Source organism: Vulpes lagopus, chromosome 21, assembly GCF_018345385.1.
Source record: "Vulpes lagopus strain Blue_001 chromosome 21, ASM1834538v1, whole genome shotgun sequence".
NCBI classification, from domain to species: Eukaryota; Metazoa; Chordata; class Mammalia; order Carnivora; family Canidae; genus Vulpes; species Vulpes lagopus.
The window spans coordinates 5,989,034-6,010,730 of NC_054844.1; the positions used below are offsets into that span (position 1 = coordinate 5,989,034).

A 21,697-nucleotide genomic window follows, 5' to 3' on the forward strand; every position below is an offset into this window, starting at 1 on the left:
GGCGGCGGCGGCGGCGGCGGCGGCGGGAGCGGCGACCTCGGCAGACGGAGCCCGCGGGGCGCGGAGGGCGGAGGCCGAGCCCCGCCAGGGGTGTCCGCCGCGCCCGAGGGAGGCGCGTCTGGCGCGCGGCTCGCGCCTGCGGCCGGGGCCGCTGGGGGCGGCTCGAGCGGCTGGAGAAGCGCCGCCCGGTCCGGAGGGCGGACCCCGCGGCCCCGAGCCCGGCCCAGGCGCCGCGGGGGGCGAAGCCGCGCGTCTCTTCGGGCGGCCCGGTTCTCGCGCGCCAGGGGGCCGTGCCAGGTGCCCGGGGGGCGGCGGCGCCCAGCCGCGGGCCCGGGGGTCCCCCGCCCGCCCCGCGGCTCCCGACCGCCGCTCGCGGGAGCGCGGCCCCGCCCTGCCCGGACGGCGCGGCGGAGAGCCGGGGACAGCCGCGCTCCCGAGCGCCCGAGGCCGCGGCGTGGGCGCCGTCCCGGCGGCGGGGGGCGCGCGGCGGAGGGGACATGAGGTCGGAGAGATCCCTGGCGCTGGCGGCGCCGGGGGAGGGCCGGGGCCCCGAGGGCGAGCCGCAGGGCGCGGGGCCCTTCCCGGAGGCCGCGGCGGGCGGGGGCTGCTGTAGTAGCGAGCGGCTGGTGATCAACATCTCGGGGCTGCGCTTCGAGACGCAGCTGCGCACCCTGGCGCTGTTCCCCGACACGCTGCTGGGGGACCCGGGTCGCAGAGTGCGCTTCTTCGACCCCCTGAGGAACGAGTACTTCTTCGACCGCAACCGGCCCAGCTTCGACGCCATCCTCTACTACTACCAGTCCGGGGGCCGCCTGCGCAGGCCGGTCAACGTGCCCCTGGACATCTTCCTGGAGGAGATCCGCTTCTACCAGCTGGGGGACGAGGCCCTGGCGGCCTTCCGGGAGGACGAGGGCTGCCTGCCTGAAGGGGGCGAGGACGAGAAGCCGCTGCCCTCCCAGCCCTTCCAGCGCCAGGTGTGGCTGCTCTTCGAGTACCCCGAGAGCTCAGGCCCCGCCAGGGGCATCGCCATCGTCTCCGTGTTGGTCATCCTCATCTCCATCGTCATCTTTTGCCTGGAGACCTTGCCCCAGTTCCGTGCAGATGGTCGAGGTGGGAGCAATGGTGTGAGCAGGGACTCCCCAGTTTCCAGGGGTAGTCAGGAGGAAGACGAGGATGAAGAGGATTCCTATACCTTTCATCCTGGCATCCCCCCGGGGGGCATGGTGGCAGGGAGCTCATCCTCACTAAGCACTCTTGGGGGCTCTTTCTTTACTGACCCCTTCTTTCTGGTGGAGACCCTGTGCATAGTTTGGTTCACCTTCGAGCTCCTGGTTCGCTTCTCTGCCTGCCCCAGCAAGCCAGCCTTCTTCCGCAACATCATGAACATCATTGACCTGGTGGCCATCTTCCCCTACTTCATCACCCTGGGCACCGAGCTGGTGCAGCAGCAGGAGCAGCAGTCAGCCAGTGGAGGGGGTGGCCAGAATGGGCAGCAGGCCATGTCCCTGGCCATCCTCAGAGTGATCCGCCTGGTCCGGGTGTTCCGCATCTTCAAGCTCTCCCGCCACTCCAAGGGGCTGCAGATCCTGGGCAAGACCTTGCAGGCCTCCATGAGGGAGCTGGGCCTGCTCATCTTCTTCCTCTTCATCGGAGTCATCCTCTTCTCCAGTGCCGTCTACTTCGCAGAGGCTGATGATGATGATTCACTCTTTCCCAGCATCCCGGACGCCTTCTGGTGGGCAGTAGTTACAATGACCACGGTAGGTTATGGAGACATGTACCCCATGACAGTGGGGGGCAAGATCGTGGGCTCGCTGTGTGCCATCGCCGGGGTCCTCACCATCGCCCTGCCTGTGCCCGTCATTGTCTCCAACTTCAACTACTTCTACCACCGGGAGACAGAGCAGGAGGAGCAAGGCCAGTATACCCATGTCACTTGTGGGCAGCCTGCGCCAGACCTGAAGGCAGCTGACAGTGGACTTGGCAAGCCTGAATTCTCCGAGACCGCTCGGGAACGGAGACCCAGCTACCTTCCCCCTCCACATCGGGCATATGCAGAGAAAAGGATGCTCACTGAGGTTTGACCGATGCAGGCAGGGAGTTGAATGAGAAGGGTGACATTGAGCAAACAGTCTCGGGCTTCCTTCTCACTCTCCACTCCCCTCATCTGAGCTCCAGCCAACTTCGTGACCCCCTCCCCTGCACCTGGTCCAGATACCTGGACTGTCAACCTTGTTGCTTGATCTGTGCAGCAGCATTCAAGGTTTATCCATCTAAATGACATTTCTGAGATTTTAACGGTGCCACCCATTCATGCCCATCTTCCATCACGTGGATGAGATTTTTGTCAGACCTTCCCTCTTGACTCTGAAGCTTTCATGTCTAGGGCCAGAGAGATCAACAGGATGGAAACCAGGCATACCTGAGTCCTATTTCTCTCCTTTGTCCTTTGCTTTGGGGCATGCACCTGGCCGCTTCTGGCTACGTGGTAGCTAGCAGAAGCTGGAGGACAGAAAACAGTACTCACCTTTCTGTCTTATTCCCCTGGCTTGTAACACCTGCTGGTCGTCCTGTAGAGGACCCCTGGTAAAGCCTTTAGCTGCACAGCCTTCAGATAAGTTACTCATCTCGAATCGTGGAAGGCATTAGAGAGACTACAATGAAACTTGGCCATTTGGAGAATATTTAGAGTCAGTCCCTCACCAAAGGGGCCAATGGATTTCTCCAGATGTGTCCTGGCACAGTGGACATCAGCCTTCGGTCTACATTCAGTCATTCCCTCCCGACTGTCTAGCTTCCAGGAAGGTTCCTCCTCCGAGCCAAATACTCTTTTTGTGCAAGTGCCTTCCTGTGTGGAGCAGCTGGAAAGAGGGAACCACAGAGCCAGGAGCAGTGGCTGGATAGAGCCAAGCAACTGGCTTGACTGCATATCTAAGGAGAGGTATCACGTAAGCACACATTGTCACCTGGGACGTGTGCAAAGAGGAACCTTGTTGCAGACGGGGAATCTCTCTCCTATACTTTGCCCCATCCCTCTCGAGCCCCCTCCACCCTTCTCCCTGGGAATTTGACTTAGGATTGCAGTTGAAGGTTTTCCAAAGCAAATTCCAGCTGAAGCCAGCAGACAGGTAAAAGCATACATTGGATGCTAGCGTGGGTTCTTCCCATTTTAGGAGCAATGAAATAGGTTTAGAGTGAGGAAGAAACATCATTCCTTTGTTGACAGCCTCACTGGTAGGGTTTGTTTTTTGTTTTTTGTTTTTTTGTTTTTGTTTTTGTTTTTTTGCTGAGTCAAGCAAACCTTCACCTGCTCTGCCCCTGGGAGCTGCAGCCGACCTGCTGTCACTGGTAAGGTAATGTGGCGGTATCACCACAGGATAGATCATCTTCTTCTGGCGTGAAACTGTTGCCTTCATCCCACCTGCCCATTCCCCCTCATTTCTCTCCTGGTAACACTGTCATATTTGTTTGTTGCCTTGAAAAAACTGTGATGTACTGTTCTGAGCTCTTCTGGGTGCAGTTCAGAAACCGAAAGGACTGTTAACATGTTCTTAATTTTATATCTATGCTTTAAGACTCCTCGATGAGAATTAAAAAAAATTTTTTTCTCAAAGAGCAACTTATGAGGGATGGCCTTTTGAGGGTTTTCTTGAGAGACACTGTGGCTCCTGTGGGTGCCAGATGTAAATCTGGATTTTGCCACAGCCTGACAGGGTAACCTGGGTGCCACAGTTCCTCTCTATGCCTCAGTTTCTCCACCCATTCAATGGGAACATTAATGTCCTCCCCTCCCTACCTCATGGGGAATGTCAATGAACTCATCTGGGAAGCTGGTGATGATGCTATGCAAATGTGTAAGGGACTTGAATTTTTAGTTCATTAGCCTATTTTCCTATCTCCCAGAGGCAAAACCTCCTTCCTCACAGAGTTCCTGCTTTGAATCCAAAGCCTAAGAGTAGACTACACTGGGTTATTAGCTCCTTACATCCCTGCTTAGCCTCTTGAGCCGGGCCTCAGTCTCTCTTCTTACCCTTCAACAAGGAGGATGCTCTTTAGACAGGTTCAGTGGGATCCTCTCAGGGCCAGAGGCTGCCGTGATTGGGAGCTTGGCTTCTCCAAACCTGAAATACAGATAAGAGGAGTTCATGATTTGGAAATCTGCTCCGAGGCCATAAAGTTCTGGTTTTCCAAAATTCCTTTAGTTACTTCTGGCTATTTCGGAGAAGGGAGAAGGGCCCACTACAGAGGCAATGGGGATGCTTCCAGTGAGGGTAAATGTTGGGACATGTATGCATGTATCTCTATATGTGTGTATGTGATCATCGCCATCACCATCCCTAATAAAACATTTCCTTTTCAAGTCAGAGCATGCCCAAAAGTAAAGGGTTTGTGGAGAGCTGGGCTCTCCAGGGACTCTGGTTGCCATAGCAACCTTCCAGACTGTTCTCTCTATCTTCTGATTTGGGCAGCAAGGGAGAACAGGAGACTACATACTCCCAGCTTCTGAAATGGGACCACCTCCTACATAGTGGTTTAGGGGCTCTTAATGACCGGCGAGATGTGTGACCTTTGGAAAATGAGGGGGGAAGCAGCTCCCCCAAACTTTCTCCCTGGACCTTTCTTCCTGGTTTCCCCACCTAGTCATTGAAGCTGCCTCATCTCATTCCTGATTCTTCAGAAATTTGAATGCTAAGCAACTGCCAGTTAAACCAATGTCAATATTATCTTTTTTTCAAAATGGCAAGGGAAGACTCGGAGGGGACACGCTCCTCAAGAGGCAGCCAGGCTGGGCCTCGCCAAGAGTCCTGACAGTGATAGTCTGTGATACTATGGAGCTGTCATCTCTTCAGAGAGAGGCTCCTCCCTGCTCTCAGGGAGACTGAGAGAAATGACACTTCCTCCTCCTGGGGAATTATCTAGCTCTGTTCCTAGCAATCTCATCGGTGGCTCTTCTCAAGACATCGAAGAAACACAGAGAGGCTGTGACCTGACCTGGTTTCTGCAAAGGATTTTGCCAAGCCATCCCTCTCTGACTTTGAGCTTCTTTGTGTGGATTTTGTGCCCCGAGCATCGAAAGAAGACGCACCCTGTGCTGCCGAGATAGCCGGGGTGACGATTTTGCAGCTGCCAGCAAAGGCAGGGGTCAGGCCTCTGTTACACCTGATTCTCCGGCATGAGCTCCCAAATGCCTCCCTGGATCTGTCAGACTCGGCTGAGACGTGGGGTAGTCCTCCTGCCTAATCATCCCCAAGGAGAGAGAGGGACAGCTGGCCACCTTTGCATTGGAGGTAGGTTCTGCTTTTGGGGGGAACTTTGCTCCTGGCTCAGCGCTCTGGGCCAGATTTGAACTCCGGGAGGGGAGCCCATACATCCCAGAGACATGGGGTTTTGATGTCCTGGTCTCAGCAGCCACCTCCTCTCCTTTTGTTTTGTGTGTGTGTGTATATGTGTGTGTATATGTGTGTGTGTGTGTGTGTGTGTGAGAGAGAGAGAGAGAGAGAGAGAGAGAGACTCCTTCCTCGGTTTCTGCTCTCTCATTGCTGCCTCCTCCACCCTTTCTAGTCACCTCCTTTTCTCTGCACTACCCCCCCCTTCTCCTAGGTATTCTCATTTTCACCACATTTTTTCCCCCTTGCATTTCTGGCTTTTGCCCTTCTGTTGTTTCCATCTCTTCCTCCTTCTCTATGTGTCTTTCTATCTTTCTTCCTCTCTCCACCTTTTTAGTGGCGGGGAGCAGCTGTAGCATTTTTGTTGAGATCACACCTTGAGCTCTAGGATAGTGGTGATCTCAAGTGTTTGCTGAGAAGGCTGTTCTCCAGCTGGGGGACTGACCTCCCTTCTCTGCCAGTTCAGTGTCCTGTCCTTTCTTGCCAAGCTCGCCCCTGTGGGCACAAGTTCTGAACTTACAGAGCAAGATGAGATTGGGCTGGGTTTAGAAAAACGTTTCTGCAGAAATTTCTTGAATCTTCAAAAATAAAAGAGAGAAAGAAAGAGAAGAGAGAGACAGAGAGAAAGGAAGAGAGAGGAGGAGAGAACCTCCAAGTCTCCCAACCTTAAGAAGCTTACAGAATGGTTCAAAACAAAACAAAAGAATGTAGAAACAGCCAAACACAAGAGCAAGGACTTAGGAGGAAGTGAAATTAAGTGTGGAATTAGCCTGGAAAAAGCCTTAGCTCAGGAGTGGCCCTCAAACTATCCTTAGTTCACTTGAAGGCCCTCCTAGCACCTAGCTATCTCTCTTGCTCACTGAAGGCAGGACAGAGGAAGGGCATACATCCCAGGGGCGTGAGGTGCAGGAAATGCTCCTTGACAAGATAGATTGAAATTCTCTACCCAGTTTCTAAGGGGAGCTGAGCACTCTCCTTGCTGGAGGTGGTAGGCTGTAGATAGTCCCATCTGCATCAGGACATGGGCGGGGGGTGAGGTGGGGGGTTTCCAAGGTAATGGACATTTTTTAAAACAGGATTTTGGTGATAGCTATATAACTCTATAAAATAACCCCCCAAAAGTCATTGGATTGTGGGGGTTGGGGAGAAGTGGCATGGGACTGATAACCTGGGAGTTTCACATCTTGCCTGGGAGAATGGTTTGGTTTTATACATGGTTTGGTTTTAGAAGGTTAGCGTCTCTAAAGATGGACCAATCTAAGTATCCAGGACGGAATGACAGTTTTTTCCTTCTGCCACTTGGGGACACTTGAGAGCTTTTATGCATTGCTCCTTGCTATTCATGTACAGTGCCAAGAACTGCCCCCCCCTTTTAAAAATTTTGACAATCAAAGCATTGTGGGATTTTTCTTTTTGCTCAAGCAAAAGAAAGGTCAAAGCCATTTTTGGTAAGTGCAGAGCATGATTAGCATGTATTAGACTGGGGTAAATATGTTGGACATTATTCATTAGGTAGGACTAAGTCAATGAACTGGCCCGAGGCGTTCATATTTTGCTGGCAAAACAAAAGCAAGCCTCAAAACTTCAAAGATATCCCCAAACAAACCAAGAATCTTCTTCTAGCCTCTCTGCACCTGTAAGCTCAGAATTCCTTTAGAAATTGTACAGATGTCAAGGTTTTCTTCTGCTGGCTTCTTTCCACCCCTTCTCCCTGTAGTAACCATTAAGTCTTTATAGCTTCCCTGGGGTCCTGAAGTCTTCGGTGCTTTGGGCACCCTTCTCCATGTTTGTCCAGCAGACATTACACTTCTACCGCTTTCACTTGCCTTTTGCTCACTGGGTCCCATCCTTCCCTCCCCTTCAGATTTCTCCTCACATGACGCTTTCCAGTCCTGCTGCTTATCATTCCTTTTCTCCACTGGCTGAGCCCTGGCTTTTGGCAGTATTTCTGTCACCCGGCATCTCCACACAAATGCCAGGATAGATTCCCAGAGAATATTGTCCTCCCGGGACAATCTGGCTGGAACTGCCCTGCCAGCTCTGATAGGTTTTGACTGGGTGTTATTGCCCTGGGAGACAAAGTATGGTCTGATTCTAGCTTGTCAAGGTCATTTAGGGAAGGAAAAGAAATCCTTTCATTCTCTAAACTGTAGGATTTCCTGTCTCCATTCTGCTTTATACCGGGGCTGCCTCAGGTTGTACAGAGTAGCTTCAAGCAGAACAAGGCCTAGAGCTTGGGGCTTTAGTGGGAGAGAGAACTTGCCAGACACAGGCTACTGGGAGTAAAAGACAGATGGGCCCTTAGTTCTCCTGTTACTGTGTCTCCCAGTGAAACACCTTCCTGTTCTGGACCTGAAGTCCCTGTGAGATCGGAGATTGTCATGTCATGTCCCTTTGCTCTTGACTACTTAGAGAAGGAGTTCAGCCTGCCTCTCTGTCCCTTCTTCATTCTCATCCTGTTGATACCCTAAAGAGAGGATGAAAATCTATTAGCAACCACTACTAAAAGACACACAGGGCGCTGACTCCCTCATTCCCAGAACAACAGAGCAAAATGGGCTGCAAGTATCATTAATACTGGTCTCATCTTGGCTATCACTTAACCTACTTAAGGCCTAGCCTGGGTGGGGTTTACAACAATTAAAAAAAATAAATAAAATAAAAAACATCTCTGACCTCATTGTCGTTACTATGAAGAGGCTTTTCCCTTAGTCTGCCATGGGCCTCAGCAGACACTCTTTGCCTGCCCCTGGAAAACATCCTGGATCCGTAAGCAGTCTCCGCTGCAGACTGCAGGGAGCACAGACAGACCTCCGCTCTTTGGTGAGCACAAAAACCAACATTTCAAAAGGAAATCGCAGCCACGCAGTCTGCTGGCGCTGCTATTTTTGACATGCTTGCTGTTCTCTCAGGGCTTGACAACCTCTGTCTCCAGGAGACAGACAAACCAGCTCTTGGCAGCAAAGACACTTTGCTTTGAAAAAAGAACATAGGAAGATAGGCCTGAGCCTGGGAGGGGCCAGGAAGAGAAGAAGCCATTCTTTCCCTCTCTTCCAAGAGGCTCAGCACCTGGCGGGCGGGGTCCACAGCTCTAAGGCTGGGGCATCATCTTTGCCTGGTGAATCCTTCCTCTGTTTTGGTCCTCCCCAATGGGAGTGGTCCTCCCCAATGGGAGTGGTCTTGGGTCCCCCAAGAATGAGGATGGCACCATTCATTTCAAAACCATTATAAATGCCTCCAATGGTTTCAAACATCATGTCATATAACAAAAAAAGGTTAGGAGAATGGACTATGGAGTTAAGTTTTCTGGGTTCAAATCCTACCTCTGCCCCTTGCCTGCTAGATGACCTGGAGCAAGTTCTGAAACTGCTCTGTGCCTCAGTTTCCCTTTCTGTAAAGGGAGGATGATAATAATGCCAATCTCGTGGAGCTGTTTTGAGGACTACATGAGCTAATATATGTACAGTGGTTATGTAATATGTAATAATATGTAGGTGGTATAATATGTAACAATATATAAGCACTATACAAAGACTGGCTGTTAAAAAAACACAAAGATTGGCTGTTATTACTATTGTTTTACAAAAGCCAAATGAAGTAGGCGGGCTAGGCATTGTTTTCCTTTGGCAGATGAGATGGTTGAGGCTCAGAGGGCATGTTCAAGGGCACACAACTAATGTGTGATCCATCATTCTCAGGGAAGACATATTCACAGAACTCAGTGAGCGTCTGATTAATACTACACAAGAAGAGAGAATGAATTTGTGTCTCCTAAATGTGTATACAGGCTTTTATTTACATGCCAGTTTGTCTCTTTGAAGGAAAACCAGCAGGTGTCCCCAGCCCCTATATATATATATACATATATATATATATATATATGTATATATTTCTCGTTCAGTTATGTATGTCACATAGCCATAATCTCACATAGCTATGTATATATACAGAATATACACACAGATTTATATATATAAATATATACTGTATATACACATATATATGCAGGTTTCCCCAGTTATAAAAAGTAGGACATTCCTGTGAAACCTTTCATAAGCCAAATGAAGTAGAGCAAGAAAGAAATTACCATTTCATAAAGGCGAAAATCCTCTTCGGATTTCTTTGAGTTAGTGAGATCAGGTACTAACACAGGTCTTCAGTAAAAGCAAAGTGGTATTTAAAAAACAGTGGAGGGGGGCACTTGGATGGCTCAGTCTGTGGAGCACCCAACTCTTGATATTGGCTCAGGTCATGATCTTGGAATTGTGGAATCGAGCCACAAGGGGCCATGCCCTCAGTGAACTTTCAGATAGCAAGGGAAACCTGTACACCTTTCTGTACACCGGTCTTTACTACCATCACTGTTATCTTCCCTCCACATTTTAACATTCCCAGGGGATGGCACTCTACTAGGGCCTTCCTCACATACTTCCTCCAATCTTCCTCCTTAGGACAGATGCAGGGTCCCACAGATAGCCCTAAGGATAGAACACATAAGTCAGACCCCAGCACAGTTTTCTTATACTGTTCCAGTGTTCTTCAAAATCCCACCTCCCCTGGTCCTTGTCCTCAGCATCCCCCACTGATCCCCGGCCATCTTCATGACCCACTCCCCCCACTTTGCAGGTGGTGACACCCTGTAACATTCCTAGGGTGTGTTCAGCTTTCCTTTCCTCCTTTCAAGGGGAGGAGATAGGAGTCCCTGGAGGTGGAAGAAGCTAGCCCCTCCTACTCTTGTGGTTTCCCATTTGCTTCCACTGCAGCTCTCCTGAAGGTCCCAAATCAGGCAGGAATGTTCTAGTCACCCTACACTCATTCCCATAGCCACTCCAGCTTGCCCAGAGGACCTGGCCCAGGGCAGGCCAACGGGACGGCCTCCCCATTCTGATTTCTTGGCTTGCTTGCCTTTGGAGGTAGAGAACTTGCATCTGAATTACCATTATTAGCTGCACCTCATTTAGCCTCTCCAGTTTTGTCATCTGCAAAATAAGGGAGCTAATTCCACTTGCCTCACACAGTTGTTGGGAGGCTCAAATGAGGGGCACGTTAAAGAGGGTAGCAGGAAATAAACTCCCAGCAGAGCAGGGCTGAGGTAGCCTCAGTGATATTGAACAACCACTGTGGAGTGGGGCTGGAACCACCTGTACTCTCAAAAAAAGGCAGGATCCCTGCTGACTTCAGTTCTGTTCTCTGAAACAAACATTTAAATGAAATATGATATAAAAAATAGACTCATGGTAGCTAGCTATTTTATCCAGAATGCTCTTTGCCTGAAGGATTCACAGCAGAATCTGTTTAAATAGTGGCACTTAAGATGTGATTTAACATATAGAAATGTAATCTGAATGCATCTTGTAAGAATAGAATGGATATACTGGTAATATTTTTTCAACCAAGGTAGAAAATCCTTCCCAGGAGCAGCAGATCATTGGGAAGGACATTACTGAGGGTCACAGGGGCTGGGAGGGGCCCTGAATGCTCTTCTTTATGAAGGAGGACACTGATGCAGACAAGTGGAAAGCTCAGCCCATGGTCACAGGTAATTCAGAGCGAATTCTAACTCTACCACTGATATATATATATTTTTTTAATGGAAAACAGAAACCCAAGGATTAAACTTAACCAATTTTATTCATTTCCTATCCAGCCAAACTCATTAGCACAGCTGTCCGTAGGAAGTGGAATCAAGTACTTTGTAATTTCATTTCCCTCTTCCCTGACTTTCCAAGGTACAGAGGGTAGCAGGCATCACTAGAGAAATTCTTCATCAGATAACCAGCTGCTGGATTGGCAAGGAATGACTAAAACTTGTGACTCTAGTGAGTACCAAAGGTATTTTCACACTGGGCAAAGATAGGCTCATGTACAGGCTCTGGCCTGGGCAGCCAAGGCCTGAGCTTTTCATCTTACCAAGTAAGAGGTTCTATAACCTTTTAGGGCTATACTTCTGTTAAATTTAGTGACTGGGCTGCAGGAAACTGTCACGAATTGGAAGTCAGAAAAGCAGGAGGTTATTTGAGACTTCTGTATTTTAAAAAGGAAAGAAGGGATGCAGAAAGAAAGAAGGGATGCATCTTACCCAAGAGTGCCAATTTCTGACGCCCTGGGAAGCAGAAATCAGCTTCTAGATTCTTCTCTGTACTCTGTTGTCCTGGGAGAGAAAGAGAAGTCACTGTTGGTTACAGATTCCTTTTATAAATCACAGGACTCATGTCAGAAGAACAAAGTTTCCAGAAGCCATGGTGGCTGAGCCATAAATCAGACAGGCACTCTCCAGCTGCTTTAAGGCAATTTGACGTTGCTGAAAAGAGAGAGAAAGCTGGCATGATGGGGAAAAGAGTTCGTGTCTCCCGTAGGACTGCTCTCTGTGCTTCAGGGGAGGGGTCACATTTACCCAGGAGCAGCACACATGTGTGTCCGTGGGGAGCCCACGTTCTCACTTACCCACGCCCAGCCACACTCCATGCCTGGTCATTATCCTCTGTTCCCCTGGAGGTGTGTTTGGTTCTTGTTTTATTTGCTTATTTTTTTTTCTGTACCTGCAATCCTCTGGCAGATGGTTTAATATCCCTGCAGAATTCCAAATAGCAATCTCAGAGTGCCTAAGCCAAGACTTTGCAGGCTTTCCTGATAATAGGTCCTGAATCAGGTACCTGTGGGTCAAATAGGATGCGGTGTTAAGAAATACTGGATATGAACATTTCATTTCAATAAAACTGCTAAAAGATACAAGAAATATTGGGAGATTTCCCATATAGACCTTGACTTTTTTGCTTTTGAAAAATGAGAGATCTGGCCTTGATCCTGCATTTCAACTTTCCATTGAGACTGGAGCCATCACAGCACTGTTTTCCTTCTAGGTGGGAAACATTTCCAATGTGTGCATTTCTGCCAAAGGCACTAAGCCCAGCCCACTTCATCTGGTGACCCCATGGACACATTGCATGTGGCCCCTCTCAAAGCCTTCCTTGTATGATCTCATTGAACTGAGTTGCAGTGGATGGTTAGATGAGATGGGGGTAGGTGTGGTTGTTAGGAAGAGGGTGAAAGCAGAAGCAAGGCTGGCAGCCTGTGGAGGAGGCAGTCACAACTCCAGGCGAGAGACAGAATTGGGTGGCTGCTTGGAGAGAAGGGACCTTGTAGGAATCAAGAACATGCTAAGTTATATTCTCTGTCCAATTAAGTAGGCAAGGAAATGTGTGATGCAATTGAGGGTTTCCATCTAAAAATTATTAAAATGCAAAAAAAGGCAACCTCAGTGTTTGGGTATTTCTGATTTGAGGCCAGCTGCCTACTTCTATGATGTCAGATGATGAGACATCACTCTGTTCGTGCTGGCTGGGACTGAGGGTTTTGAGTTGGGGCTCTTCAGTGGGATTTCATGGCTTTCCCGGGTAATGGTTGGCCATCAGCCATGGGCTCTGCATCCTTGCAACACTGTGAAGCCCGTGGTCATTCCCACGTGCTTTCTTCCCTCCCTTCCTAGATTCTTCTTTGTAGGCTCTCCTGTTTATGGAATTACTGGCTGTAGAGTTGGAACTGTGTCCAATATAATTGAGTTGGGAGAGAGATAAGGGCTTTAGATAAGGGCTTTTCCTTTTTAAGGAAAGCAAGGGCTTTCCTTGCTTTACCTGTTATCTCATCAAAATATTTTGGGGCCAGAATTTGGGCTAGAGGCAGCTCTAAATCCTTAGGGTCTTAAGAGAGGAGCAGATTTCATATTGGTCATTCCTTACTGAGGACAGCTTTCACTTCCGAAAACCCAAATTTAGAAGGAGTCTATGATTCTTCCCCTGCCCATCACCCCTGACCCTCATACTTGACCTTTCTAGGAGCAAATCAGGTAGAGTTAAAGGGAATCTGTCATGAGTCTTCCATTTTAATGCCTGTCTGCCTCACTTTTTCCCATAAATGTAGTTCTGAAAAGTTGTTTTTGATGTGTGTGTGTGTGTGTGTGTGTGTGTGTGTGTGTGTATAAAAGTAATATAATCACTTTCCTATCAGAGGTGATTTTAATAGGTAGGGGCCCTTTCTCATTTAAATGAAATCACAGAATATAATAACTAAGCTTAAAGGAAAATGTATGGTCTATAAAAAGATGAACTTAAATTAGTTTATGGCATACTTCATACAGCATAATTCCTTTGTCCAGTGGAAGGGAAAGGAACTATGGACAGGGTTGTGGGATTATGGGTCAGATTTGAGAAAGAGGCTTTTTATTCACTGGAGGAATTAGGGGGTATTTTTCAAAATGTATGTTCAGAAGTGGGAACTCTAACAAACTCGATTGCAATTGCCTCTTTTTCTTGCTGCATTCTGACTGTCTAGATGATGAATTTCCAAGTGTGCAGCATGGTATCTTCCACACTTATAGCCGAGTCAGGTGAGGCAGGATATGAGAAATGAGGTCGCGATCCTAAGGCCCTCCTGTCTCTCTGTTAACTGTATGGGAAGGGGTGATGTCAGCCAACCTCGGAGTCAGTGCCCGGCGCTGCTAGCCTGTCTGTGTAACTGTGTGGCCTTGAACACGGGGAACATCTCTGAGCCGTGGCTCTCTCCTCTGTAAAATCAGGCCATCGATAGAACACCCTCATGGTGGCCAGTGGGGTTAAAGGAGATAATGCTAAATAGGTAGCAATGCAGATCCCAGCACAGAGTAAGCATTCAATTAAAAAAAAAAAAGTTGTTTTTTCCATGGTCTCTTTCTTTTCGGCCCACTCTAGAAGGACACTTAGGCATAGGCAGGGCCTCTCAAAAGTGCCCAGCCTCTAGAAACAATTAGAACCATTCAAAGCTCATGTAAATCAAGGCCTTTAGGAAATATATGTGCAGTAGTTTCTCTCCCTTTGTAGATCTGGATTCCTGACCTAACACTGGTCTTGGTTCAGTTATGTAATTATCTGATACTTGGTTGTAACATAGGTGACTCATAGAAAGGGGCTTAATACCCTCTAAGATGAAAAAATGCCTCCCTGCTAAAACAAGGCAGCAGAAGGGAATATCCAGCAGTTTCCATAATCCATTTAGAAAAAACATAAGCACACACACAAAAAAAATCCTGGGAATCAGTGAGAATTTCCAACACACTTAGGAATTACCTGGGACATCAAACGACTGAGTGTGCACAGCCAGCCGTTTACTTGCCTGACTCCTGGGCTTGCCTTGAGTGAGAGAAGGAGCTATGAGGACACTGCATGAGGACCCACACAGTAAGTCTCCTTGAGTGCCGAACAGACTCAGAAACATGCCTTCGCAATGCATTTGGGGTCAACATTCTTCACAGTGTCGAATTATAACACAAGCCAGTGGAAAATAGGACTCAATTTACATGAGTGTATTTCTTTATATACATTTCAGAAATGTATTTAATTTGCAAGGGAGTCGGCCGAACTCAATGATGGGTAAGTAAGGAGAGAATAAGACAAAATGACATACAAAAATTGGCAGGCCACTGGCCTCCAAAAGACAAAGAATCCATTACTCTGCCCTGCATCGGGAAAAGTCCCTCATTATCCCAGGCCTGTTCTGAAATATCCTCATAACCAGGGGATGGGAGGGAGAGAAATTCCAAAACTCAGACTCCACGCTATTCGTGTTGGAGCTTCATAACTCTTGTTGTAGGGATGTTTTTCTCCTACCTCAGTTATACATTTCCTCCTATTTTGTACCAACTGAGATGGATATTCATCTGACCATATTACCTAGAATAACTCCTTATGCCAGAGCTCCTCAAATATGATCTGCAGGGTCCTAGTCCAACACAACATTTCCATGGAGATGTTCCCAGCCACTACGTTTCTGCTTCTGAGATATATACAATGCATGGGAACATAAGATTAAAGGTCTAGAGAAGTCATGCAGCAAATAATGTATTACACTTCTTAAACCCATGTGGTCCAAATTATTGGGGGGGCACGTCTAGTCACATCCCACAAAAACTATAACCCAAGGAATAAATTTTGAGAAACTCAAAGTCATCTGAAACTTCTTATGGTGAATTTGAGTCCACGGAATCTTAGCCCTCAATGGTTTTCTCCAATAGACCATTTTGCGGCCTCTTATCAACCTTCTGAGAGTTCTCCACACTTCTGTTGAGTTGTGCAGAGCCATTCAGAATCACTGTTCTGATAGGGCTCTGAATAATGTGAAATAAGATAGCCTCTGCCTCCCTGACATTCCAACCCTTCTGAAATAGAAGTCTTTGAGAAAAATAACTGTAAAACTGGGTCTTATTGGTTCAATCTAGAGTATCTATTCCTTTTGCTGCAAATGTCCACACTTGAGATGCACTTCTCCAGACTGATAGCCTCTTGATGGCATTGCCTTGTGGCATAACAGCCCGAGTTCTACACATCTCATTAACAAAGTCAAAGACAATCATATGTGTCTCTATTTAGTTTTCTAACTAAACTAGATCTTTTTTTTTTTTTTAAAGTAGGCTCCATACCCAGCATGGAGCCCAACATGGGGCTTGAACTCATGACCCTGAGATCAAGACCTGAGTCGAGATCTAGAGTCAGATGCCTAACTCAACTAGACCTTTTAATGAAAATATTCAAGTCCCTTTACTAAATATCATATTTTAAAATCTTATTCACAATCTGAACAAGACTTAAAGAAAACTAGCAGTGAGCTATAAGTAACCAGGCTTGTTAGTCTTATTTTCCATGCTCCTAAATATTGTTTTCAAGATATCCTCCCATGGTGCTTCAGATGATGGTACCTCCCAGTTGGATCTGGTTCCTCCCATGCTGGGACTTAAGTCCTCTGGGCAGCTCTTTCTGCTTCTACTCTGCTCACCCAGGAAAGGCCTGATGCTCATTGTCTACTCCTCCACCCCTTCCAGTCCAGGACTACATTCTCTCTTGCATCATTTACTTTCTGTGTTTACAGGTAAAAAGAGAGAGGATGTAGTTGCTCTTGACCTCTTATTGCCTTTGTACCTGTTGTTCCTTTTCTGGACATCTTGGTCTGTGAGGAGTTCCTGATAGCCAGTCCTTTCATCTTCAAATCAACTAAAAGTTTGGACAAGTGAACTGTGGAAAAGGTGGGCATCATACCTAATTCTGGGTCTGTCACTGACCTGCTGTGTGACCCTGAGCAAGTCGCCCAACTGGCACTCAGCAGATGGTAGCTATTGATATTATTCTTTGTCCCAGGGTCTCCATCTGTAACGTGAGATGGTTGGATTAGGCGATTTTTGAGTTTTTGCTTGAAAATTCTGTGGATGCTTAGCTTATTCATTGAATGTACAGCTGGTTCCCTCGATAACTTGGCAAACATTATTGCTTGGCTTTTGCCACCCAAATGATCTTTTGTAAAGAGAGCCAGAGTTACTAAATTTCAACTTTATATAGAATCATTGAATTTCAGGGCTTACCCACTCCAGTTTCTTTATTTTACAGACAAAGATCAGAGCTTACCACTTACAAATATATTGAGCAGGTTATAGCAAAATTTTGAAAGGGATATAATCATTTTTATGTAAAACCAAGGGGGATAAATCTCTTCCCTCAGCTTTTCTCTTGCTTTTCCTCCTTCCCTCCTTCCTTTCTTCCTGCCTTCCTATTTTTCTTAGATGAGGTCTTAGTTATTAAGTGCTTCCAGATCTTCTTTATTTCACAGTTGCAAAATAAACATTTCTCAGTTTTGGCTGTGTCAAGTACCTTGGCATTATGATTGGAAAAATGTTGGGCATGGAAAGGCACTTCTATATTAAGGAGGAGCAGGGGAATGCAGACCAGCAAGGGTGCTAACTAGTATTCTCTGAGTCTCTGGCTCCCCATTTGCAGAGGGAGCATGTAGACAGAGGAAAGAAAAGGTGGTACAATTCATTGGTATCCTCGGATCAAGTAGAAGCTGACTTTTTCCACTTCTGGGGAGGTGATAGTGACCTCAAGGGCAGATGTTGGATTGTATGCCAGCCCCAGTGTGCTATGCAATGACTCTGGTTAGAAAGGTCTTGGTTGGATAGAAAGTATCCAGCTCTGCCCTTCAAGCTCAGCCTTGAGAGGTAGAGCTACAAGTCCAGACCAGGGATCCCCCTGTGCTGGATCCCAGTCCTACATGGTTGTGCCGGATCCTAGTCCTGCATGGCTCCACTGGTCTTGGTGCTTTTTGGTGTCTGATCATTAGCCTTATTCCATTTGGCTTCCCTCCCTATTGCTAGTGTGCCTGATGAAGCAGCAGAACCCTGGACAGGGAAGGAAAGCTTATGTGGGCTCCTAATGCACTATTTGACCTTGAACAAATTGCTTGAAACACTTTATTATCTGACTTTTCTGCTCATTATGGAAAATTGTACAACTCAGAAAAATGTAAGGAAGAAAATAAAAGACCCCATCATCCCATAGCCAGAGACATTCAGTGTTGGCCTGTTTTGGGTTTTTCTTCTAGACTAGTTATGTCTCTGTCTCTGTATCTGTATCTGTATTTGTATCTGTATAGAGATCATATTGTATTTCATTTATAAAAACTTCATATATCTTTAATATCCTCATGCAATTATTACATAATCATTATTAGATACATCATTATTTGCTAACCTACCCCCTACTGTTGGACATTCAGGTTTCTGTTCTTCTAAATGATGCTACAGTGACTATTTTTAGTAAAGATATCTGTCCACATTTAAGAATATTTTCTTAGGCTTTATTCTTGCAAAAGTCAAGAAGGATGAACAAATGGAACAACTTATGTTCTAGACTCCAACTTCCTCACCTATCATAAAGCACAGCAGAAACCACAATAATGGCAGCAAACACTTCCCCAGCATACCCTGTCCTGGGCCTGTTTCTAGGAGTTTTACATGTCCCAATCCCAAGTCATTTAATCTCCCCAGTGGCCCTGTAGGTATCTCCCTGTCATAGAAGTAGCTTGTCCAAAGTGGCACAGTCTGTCAGGGTGGAGGTAGGATTCGACCCAGGTGGTCTGGCTCACAGTCCTTGCTCTGAACTGCTGTGATCATAGGGCCCACTAAACCCAGTGACCCCTAGGCTACCTTTCCTCCCAATGTTAGCTGCATTATCCTATCCTACACTAGCCATGTGCCCAGGTAACATGGCTGCCTGGTAGGAGTTCACCGGCTCCTTGAATCCTCTTCATCTTCCCATTTGAGTGCCTGATGAGGTTGGGGTCTCACATGTGAGTGGGTGTGAATGGGCACATATGTGTGTGTGCTTATAGAATCTTTGGAATGGGATGGAACACGCAGAGAGAGTGTGAAACAAGAAAGCCCAAGCAATCTATTGGCAAAACAATAAGATACGGGCCATCTCTGCTATTAGCTATAGATAACATCATGGTTTCCCTTTTATCTTAAGGTTCTCAGGCTCCTTGGCTGGGGAATTTGTCATTTGATAATTGGACTGTCACCTCCGCGCAGCAGGGCTGGGATTGGATGTGCTGTCTGGCATAACCCCATCCCAAAAGCACATGTCTGCACTTATTATCTGAAGGGCACCTCCCCTTCCCAAGCAACTACGCCCACATTGTCAAGAGCATTGCTGGGTATGATCATCCATCCTGTGGGGAAAGAGGTCATTGACAGACTCATCACTGCGACAACATGTCCATGCTGCTCTTACTGCTTGCTCAATAGTGAGATTGTGGGGCTCCTTGGGCTTCTGACTTAGTAAATCTGGGAGAAGCTGTGACATGTGCTCCAAACAGTTACCTTCAGGAGGTTTGTGAAATCTTAGGCAGTGGGTCTCAGCCTTCATAGGGCTTCAGAACCATGGAGACACTTTTTAAAAAAATACCACTTCCTTCTCCCTCTGCTGTCTTGTTCCCTCTCCATCTCCAACTTGAATAATTTATCTGGGATGGAGTCCTGGTGCAGCATTTTAAAAAAAGCTTCTCAAGAGACTTTCATGTGCAGCTGGAGTTGGGAACCACTAGTCTAAGAAATTCTGGCAAGAATAATTTTATGCCTTTACATTTAAGTGCACTTCACATTTTACAAACCTTTTCCACCATTGAACATCACAACAATCCACTAAGGACAGGAGAACAGGCATTTTTATGATTGATCCTGGTCCAGAGACGTTGACTAAGTTGCCCAAGGTTGCACAGCTTCTCCCTCATTCAGCAGCATCTGCCCAGCCCAGGCCAGTCCTGCCAGGCCCTCTGGGAGGGGGCAGCCTCCCCTTCCCTTAAGATCTTCTAGGATCAAGTCATCTTAGCTTCCATCAGCTGCCTTGTAGTATGGATGCTGGGGAGGCTCTTTCTGTTCATTCTCACCCACATCCTTTCTTTGCAGCCGCTCTTCCTTCCTAGAGAGCCTCCTTGTGAAATGTGTAGTTATGATTTCCTCCCCTCCCTGCTGAACAGTTAGATAATGGCTCTGAGAGACAGAAGCCTGGAGACCTGGACGGTGCCAGTCACCCACAGCACCCTGACCTCAGCCTCCATTCTGGCCCTTCACTGCTGGCCCTCTGCAGAAAGCACAGTGCATGGCAGGAGCAGGGAAGCCCCATCCACCAGCAGCTGCCTGGGGATACATTCCCTTCTCCCCAGCTGTCACCTCCCATCCTGAATTCTCACACTCACACCCCAAATTTCTCTCCTTTACACCTACCCACCCTTCCATTGGCCCCCCCACCTGCACCCCCACAGCCTTAAAGCCCACCTGAGTCCTTCCTGTGAGGCTGTTCTGAGGACTGGCGGCCCTTGCAGTGGTGAGTCCCCACTCTGGACATCTGGCTGATTGGAGCTCAGCAAGGTGGAGCAGGGAGAGAGGAACATAACCAGGTAACCGCACACGCTCCTCCAGGGTCCTCCACCCAGCAACCCACTATTGGCTCAAACTCTCCTGACACAAACCAAGGACTCTGGCTTCCCTTTACTCTTCTTGTTCAAACCTTTTCCCTCGCACAGGCTGTGTCCTGGAGCGGCTCCCAGTGACTGCAGGCTCTCGGTGTCAGGCTCCTGCAGCCTCAATCCCTGGGAGCGCTGCTGGGCGCGGGGGCGGGGAGGAGGTGGGGCTTTGCCTTCGCAGCAGTGCGGGCAGCAGAGCTGCGTGTAAATCTGCCCTGGGCCAGATTCCCTTCCCTTCCCTATTCAGCAGCCTTGTGACTGAGAGGCAGCTGCCACCCCGCAGATTCCTGCAGCAGTCTTGTCTTTCCCTCTGTTAGGGCCTGCCCACTGCGGTTGTTAGCTGATTTGAGGGGTTGGTGTGGAAGGTCAGTCAACATCCTCAATGACATTTGATCCCCCAGGACTGACTTTCAGAAAAGGCACATTCTCAGCTAGCAGGGATGACCCTCTCCTCTCCTCTCCTCTCCTCTCCTCTCCTCTCCTCTCCTCTCCTCTCCTCTCCTCTCCTCTCCTCTCCTCTCCTCCTCTCTTCTTCTCCTCACCTCTCCTTTCCTCTCTCTCTCTCTCTCTCTCTTTTTTTTTTTTTTAAGATTTTTATTTATTTATTCATGAGAGACACAGAAAGAGAGGCAGAGACATAGGCAGAGGGAGAAGCAGGCTCCCTGCAGGAAGCCGGATGGGGGACTCAATCCCCACGGCCCCAGGGTCCCGACCTGAACTGAAAGCAGATGCTCAACTGCTGAGCTACCCAGGTGTCCCTGGCCCCTTCTCTTATGTACAACAACCGTATGTGGCTTTTCTGCCGCATCAGAGGATCTGGAAGGAGGGGAAAGGGGTGGATGGACAAGCTCTCCTTTCTCAAAGCAAGGGAAGCAGTGGTGAAGTTTCCCATGGTCAAGAGAGACTGGCTTGGTGTATCTTCACTGTTCTGGTTGGATGTTGTGGCATAGATGGTTGTTAAGCGCGTCCAAGGGTCGTTTACAGTTGCCCTTTAACTGCCCTGTCATCCACAAGACTGAGCCTCCAACAGCTAAATCAATACTTTTGAAGTCCTGATTTTGGTGGATTGGAGGAAGGTTGACTTTGAACCAGTCTGAACCTCTTTCCTAGAAACTCTCAGTTGGGTCCGATCAGTCTGGGCTAGCCTCTCTATGGAAGAGATGGAAAACCTCCTAGCCATAGGAGCTAGAGGGTCTCATCTATTATCCAGACTCACTTTTTCACTGTATAATGAAAAAAAAATTGAGGCCCTGAGAAATCAGGTGATTGGGCCAAGGCCACATGGCTGTTATGGCTACTTTATTACAGAACTGGTTTGAAGTCCAAAGTGTTAACTCACTTACTCTCTTGACTAAGTGATGCCTCTACAACTAACCCCCTGTGAAAGCTTGTGTTCCACTCAGACTTTGAAAAAATCTAGTAGCCAGGCCTGGCATGGGGACTTCGTGGGGAGCCCACAGACTTCAGCATCTACTGACCTAGGTCTGAATCCT

The 21,697-nt window shown here is 47.9% G+C and overlaps 1 protein-coding gene across 3 annotated transcripts in view; it reads left to right on the top strand.

The window, feature by feature from the left end:
- Positions 1-431: 431 nt before the first annotated feature.
- Positions 432-21,697, top strand: part of KCNA6 (potassium voltage-gated channel subfamily A member 6) — a 42,946-nt gene continuing 21,680 nt past the window's right edge. For 2 of the 3 annotated variants that reach the window (XM_041736791.1, XM_041736788.1), the window contains exon 1: positions 432-5,288. In XM_041736791.1, coding sequence (XP_041592725.1) covers positions 498-2,084 — 1,587 coding nt within the window. In that variant the 5' untranslated portion in view covers positions 432-497 and the 3' untranslated portion in view covers positions 2,085-5,288. Of the gene's footprint in view, positions 5,289-20,003; positions 20,139-21,697 lie in introns of all 3 variants that reach the window. The other variant, XM_041736789.1, reaches the window with a different exon arrangement.